The 5,552-nt window shown below is 50.4% G+C and overlaps 3 protein-coding genes across 3 annotated transcripts in view; 2 read left to right on the top strand and 1 right to left on the bottom strand.

The window, feature by feature from the left end:
- VE01_10653 (uncharacterized protein) overlaps positions 1-1,746 on the bottom strand; it is a gene marked incomplete at both ends in the record, with an annotated part of 2,674 nt that extends 928 nt beyond the window's left edge. Inside the window, 5 exons of the mRNA XM_018280046.1 lie at positions 78-640; positions 692-853; positions 921-1,307; positions 1,394-1,451; positions 1,505-1,746. Coding sequence (XP_018125083.1) covers positions 78-640; positions 692-853; positions 921-1,307; positions 1,394-1,451; positions 1,505-1,746 — 1,412 coding nt within the window. The remainder of the gene's footprint in view (positions 1-77; positions 641-691; positions 854-920; positions 1,308-1,393; positions 1,452-1,504) is intronic.
- Positions 1,747-2,578: 832 nt separating this feature from the next.
- Positions 2,579-4,384, top strand: SCS7 (fatty acid alpha-hydroxylase). The gene is made up of 2 exons (XM_018280045.2): positions 2,579-3,908; positions 3,966-4,384. Exons 1-2 carry the CDS (start codon positions 3,139-3,141, stop codon positions 4,372-4,374), a joined length of 1,179 nt encoding a protein of 392 aa, XP_018125084.1. The 5' UTR covers positions 2,579-3,138; the 3' UTR covers positions 4,375-4,384.
- Positions 4,385-4,998: 614 nt separating this feature from the next.
- Positions 4,999-5,552, top strand: part of VE01_10651 (uncharacterized protein) — a 2,115-nt gene continuing 1,561 nt past the window's right edge. The window contains exons 1-2 of the mRNA XM_018280044.2: positions 4,999-5,123; positions 5,176-5,494. Coding sequence (XP_018125081.1) covers positions 5,242-5,494 — 253 coding nt within the window. The 5' untranslated portion in view covers positions 4,999-5,123; positions 5,176-5,241. The remainder of the gene's footprint in view (positions 5,124-5,175; positions 5,495-5,552) is intronic.

Below are 5,552 nucleotides of genomic sequence, written 5' to 3'. Positions count from 1 at the left end.
CCTTGGAGAGCATGGAGTGAGTTGGATCACTGGAGTTCGGGTCGTTCCATACGACGAATTGCTGGTCAGAGCTCGACTTTACCACGGCGCCCGATCCATCCTGCAGGGCCTTCGAGACCTTCTCGATGATGGGTCTGATGAATGGTGCAAGAAGCGACATGATGAACACCGTGATCTTCTCGCTAATAGTCTCCACTAACTTTTCAAGCCCTGGGATCTTAGCGATAGTGGCATTGATGGACTTGACGATCTTGTCACGGAACTCTAGTATGGGATAGATCCGAGCAATGGTCTTCTGGGCATCGAAAGCCGGGCTCATTCCTGGGATTCCAGGGCCGGGAGGTCCGCCAACAGAGCCGGGGGGGGCTTGGAATGTCTGGCCTCCAGAGGCTCTGGTGGCCTCGTTCTCATATTCTTGGGCCTGCGACTGGGCCTGGAGATCGCGAGCTTGGCTTGCTAATCCTGATCCTTGGCCTGGGATTTGGGACAGGAGGTTCAAGAAATCATCGCCACCGTTGGAACCTGAGCCGAAGAATCCGCGGGTTCCTTCACCCTTGGTTGCAAGCTGGGCGTTCAAGAGAGCTAGGTCCATCTCCTCAATCTCGGACTGGGTGAAGTGGTCTGTGGCTTCTCCAAGCATCTGCTAAGGTCAGTTGGGTTCCTATAGAGAGGAAGTTGGATGTGGACTTACAGAATGCAAGAAGTCTACAGCACCAAACGTTCCGGTCGTCAAGGGGTAGACGTGTTTGCCATTCAGGTTGATCTTTGTTGCACTTCCAACGTGTGGAAACACGTCATTGAAGCCAAGCTCGATAAGTGCAAGCTCGCAGTAGTTGGTGTGAGCACCCCAATCCTGTTTCTCATGTTAGAAACTATAGTATAGGCTTCATCGTGGTGTCGGCGATGCTTTAACCACATACCTCAAGACAATGAAGACTTTGACCCAAGCACCTAAGAGCCTCGCTCAAGTCTGCATCTTTGCCGCTAGATCCACCTCCACCATGAGTGTAAACGCGGCCAAAGTGAATACTTCTTGTTACGCTGTATCTGATGTAGCCAGAGCTGGTTGCCCATCCACCACGGTCATTGGCGATGTAATTCTTCATACCTGTGGCAGGATCGATCAAGAGCTCCTCTTTCTGGATGGGGCCTCTGAGACGGGGATCGTACTTCCTTGCGTCCTCGTTGTCAGCATAGTCCTTGGGGTTGTCAATGTGCTCCTCGGGGCGGTAGACACCGAGTCTCTCCTCGGTGACCTCGAATTCCCCGGTGGCATAACCGAAAGACAAGAAACTCAGAATCCAAACCTAGATTATGGTTAATTATGTTTCTTTCTCACTATAGCTTTAATAGTTCCACGAATGGCAGCGGGTAATGTTAAGTGACGTCTTACCAGAATACGAATCGTGGGAGCAGGGACTCCCTTCACGGAGCCAACATCAATAGCCTGACTGCAGAGATATTAGTGACTTTCCGCAGTATTAAATATCAATATAAAATTCACCTGTAGTCACGCAGCCAATTTCCAAAATAAACCCTCTTAATCATCATAGTCGACCACTTGTGGCCCTTAAGAAACGCCACTGTCTTGAGCATATCCTCGATATCGCCATGACGCCAGTTCTGCCCTTCGACAGTCGAAATACCTGGAATATTTCCAGCTCCAAATGCCAGAGCCGGCGCTGGACAGAGCACCAGGACGAGACAGAGGACGAGAAAAACGCTTCCACGTGATGAGAGCGACATCGTCATAGCTAAAAGGAGGGGCAATGGGGCGTTGAAGGGTCCTCGCGGCGGGAGTTAAAAAGAAGGGTCGCCTTTCTAGCTAGGGGGGGATGGGGTCGAATGTCTGAAGAGCACTTTGCAGACAACACAATGCTCGGAGGGAGTAGGAGGTGTCGTTGGTGGGATGTTGACTATTTGCAAACAAGAAATGGTAGGTTGGTTGGTTGGTGGGGTAAACACTTGGCATGAGTTTGGTCGCATCAGCTCAGAACAAGCAAGGAGGAGGCGGCTTCAGCAGGCAGACACAATTACTGTGTTCGGGTAAGAATGGATATTGGTATTAAAAGCGCATGGAATTTCCTCTCTGGTCCAATCTTTGAGTGACTGGCTTATTAGAGTCTTTACTTTATTTACAACTGTACAACTGTAAATAAAATACAGACTGTTAGCAGTTCAGGCTTGGCCTCACTCATCCTCGGACTTTTTGGGCATAAATACTCTTACCACCAGAGTGAATATGGACACACAGCATAGGAAGTACAGCTGCTCACACGGAAATATAACTGGTCGTATAATAAATAACCCATCTCAGACAAGACAGAGACAGATTACTACAAAGACAACAAAAGAGACAACAAAAGGCATAGGCTATGACCATAGGCTATGTCTTTTGTAAACAAATCTAGAAGTACAAAGTACCTCCTTGGCCGTGCCGTCCACCGCACATCACAATGTACTGGTACATGCCAAAACTTAATAAGCAATGCCGCTCATATGCCAGATTCGTTGCCCCGTGCATTTTCACGCATTTTCACGCATTTTGTCTCCGAGCGCTCCGATTTTACTGACTACAGCGCTTACTAACACTGCTAAACATTTGTTAAACACCGCTAAACACCGCTAGCGCCCAAGAAAAACAGCCCAAGTTCCACCCAAACGTACCCACGCCCCTGCCGCAAAATGTTGACCGCATAACGTTTACCAGCCAAACCACTCAAACCACCCAAATCGGTCCCCTGCAAATTTCATATGCCACCGACCACCGACGCGTACTCCCGCCCTTCCGGGCCAAAACGAAAAAGAAAGATCTCCTGAGCTGTGAAGAATATAACTTGCACCCCAATCCCAGAGCACACTTAAAAGAGCTACAACTCCCTTTGCAAGCTTCAATTATTTATTATCGCCCTCGACTACCGTTTATACACATTGCAAACTCTTCACTGCGGTACTCGCTCCGCTGTGAAGACCGTTGCTGCCTGTTATTTAGTTGGGCCCCATATCCACCCTCCCCTCCTTTTTGTCGATTAAGCTATTCGCCGCTCACCCTACCCTCGAGATCTCGAGTCCCGACACTCCTAAAAGCACACATTATTTGCTTTATTATCGCTGTCTGTCCCTTCAAACATCATCATCATGCCGTCACGGACTCTCCCAACATTCACCAAGGCGGAGGTCGAGTCGCATAACACCGCCACAGACTGCTATGTCACCCTGGGCGAGAAAGTCATCGACCTCTCCGACTTTGTCGACTCACATCCCGGTGGTGGAGATCTGATCCTCGAATACGCTGGAAAGGATGTCACAGAGATTCTGAAAGACGAGGTCTCGCACGCACACTCGGACGCTGCATACGAAATCCTCGACGACGGCCTCATTGGCTTCCTCTCCGACGAATCCACAGACTCGAGTCTCAAGCGCAGAAACGTGAACCAAGCCACACTAAACGGGAACGGAGCAGCAAACGGCAAAGCCACCGGCGCCCTCGACGACGAGGGGCGCATGGTGTACGAGGCAACCGGAGTCGGCTCCGCGGAGGACCTGTCCAAGGACACGGATCTCGTCGACGACTACAAGAAATACAAGTTCCTGGACCTGAACAAGCCGCTCCTGATGCAAGTCTTCTTTGGAGGCTTCAGCAAGAAATTCTACCTCGAGCAGGTCCATCGGCCCAGGCATTACAAGGGTGGCGATTCCGCGCCCATCTTTGGAAACTTCCTCGAGCCGCTTAGCAAGACTTCTTGGTACACGATTCCGATTCTCTGGCTCCCGCAGGTGGCGTATGGATTATATCTGTCTCATGAGGGCCTGGGTAACTTGGGGGTTGTCGCCTTTTTCGGATTGGGTCTGTTTATTTGGACACTCCTGGAGTATGGCCTTCACAGATGCCTCTTCCATCTCGACCAGTAAGTTCTTCCCATTCTACAACTCCGATCTGGCCCAGGTACTAACTATCAATGTAGAAAACTCCCAGATAACCGCGTGGCCATCACCCTACACTTCCTCCTCCACGGCGTCCACCACTACCTCCCCATGGACAAATACCGTCTCGTCATGCCCCCCACCCTCTTCCTCGCCCTCGCAACCCCCTTCTGGAAGCTCGCCCACACCATCTTCGCATTCAACTGGTACATGGGCACCGCCGTCTTCTGCGGCGGCGTCTTCGGATACGTGGTGTACGACCTGACGCACTACTTCCTGCACCACGCCAAGCTCCCCGAGTTCTACCAGGACACGAAGAAATGGCACATGCAGCACCACTTCATGGACTATGAGAACGGCTTCGGCGTTACGAGCCGCTTCTGGGATAGAGTCTTTGGCACGGAGCTTATCATGACACAGCCGGCGCCCAAGATCGTGAAGTCGACTTGAGGATTTGANNAGATAGATGGGATGTATATCAAAATTGTAATGGATGGGAAGGCTCACGAATAACTGGTAATTGACAGAGACCAAAACGCAAGATTCGTTGAGGATGGAGTCTGGGGCTTTATGGATGGGCATGGGTTTGATGAATAGCACGGCTGGGATGACGGCCATTAATAGTAATAACGCAAGTACAACGCAAGTACATAATACCACTCTGTACATTATCTGGAATAATACAGACTTTGAATCAAATGAAAAGTTAAAATCCACTCTATTTATACTGTGCAAGTTATAATGTGAAAAACACTGGCATAATACCACTCTGTAAGGGCTGGGAGACTCTGTAAGAGCTGGGAGTCTTAAAAAAAAGAAAAAAAGGCAAAGGTAAAGGTTAAATCCCGCCACCGCATTCATTCTTTTCAAATTATACCTCTCAAGTTAAAATGTGAACTGAAATTTAGCTGAAAACAGTACACAGTGTGAAACAAGGATGTTGACAATAAGGGTCGGGACAAAAGTGCCGACCCAAAATTTATACGATATGGCTGCCTTACCCGTCCGGATTTTCGCCTTAGAAAATAGCGCTATGCCACCACAAGACCAACTTCTATCCTGTCTGTCGCATCCCTCACAAACTTCTCACAACTAACATCAACATAAACCTACCACACACGACTGGGTAGCAGCAGGAACCTATCAACAACATATCCTTCTCACAAAGGAAAAAACAGAAACCTGCAGAAAAGAAAAGGGTCTGCTCTCTTCGCCTAGACATTTCTCTTGACGTGCCTAACCCACCTGAAGTGAACCCTCCCCCATCCACAGCAGAAACCAAACCACAAGCCACTCGCCCACCGCTTCCTCCTCACCATGTCCGAACTCGATGTTGAAGCCCTCCTGGACTCCACCGCTGCAACATCTACTGAACAAAATGGTAGTTCCACCACCAAGCCCACCCGCGACGGCGACGACCGCCACCGCACCGAGCGCAACGAGCGTCGCGACCGCGACCGACTCCGCGAGCCCAGCCGGGACAGGAAACACCGTAATCGCAGCGCGGAGATTGATGAGGATGCCAAGAAGCCGGGGAGCGAGCATGGGAGCGCGCAGGGGAGCCAGAAGAGTAGGCGCAGGAGCAGGAGTCGCGATGCTGACAGACGGCATTCGAGGCGTCATAGGGA

This window comes from Pseudogymnoascus verrucosus (assembly GCF_001662655.1).
Source record: "Pseudogymnoascus verrucosus strain UAMH 10579 unplaced genomic scaffold scaffold_96, whole genome shotgun sequence".
In the NCBI taxonomy this organism is placed as follows: domain Eukaryota; kingdom Fungi; phylum Ascomycota; class Leotiomycetes; order Thelebolales; family Thelebolaceae; genus Pseudogymnoascus; species Pseudogymnoascus verrucosus.
This window is presented reverse-complemented; position numbering and strand designations above follow the sequence as displayed.

What these genes read in the sequence shown, in the direction of transcription:
- SCS7 (XM_018280045.2), top strand. Translation starts at nt 3,139, where the DNA reads ATGCCGTCACGGACTCTCCCAACATTCACCAAGGCGGAGGTCGAGTCG. An exon ending in TGCCTCTTCCATCTCGACCA is followed by an intron (nt 3,909 to 3,965) that starts GTAAGTTCTTCC and finishes CTATCAATGTAG; the next exon opens with AAAACTCCCAGATAACCGCG.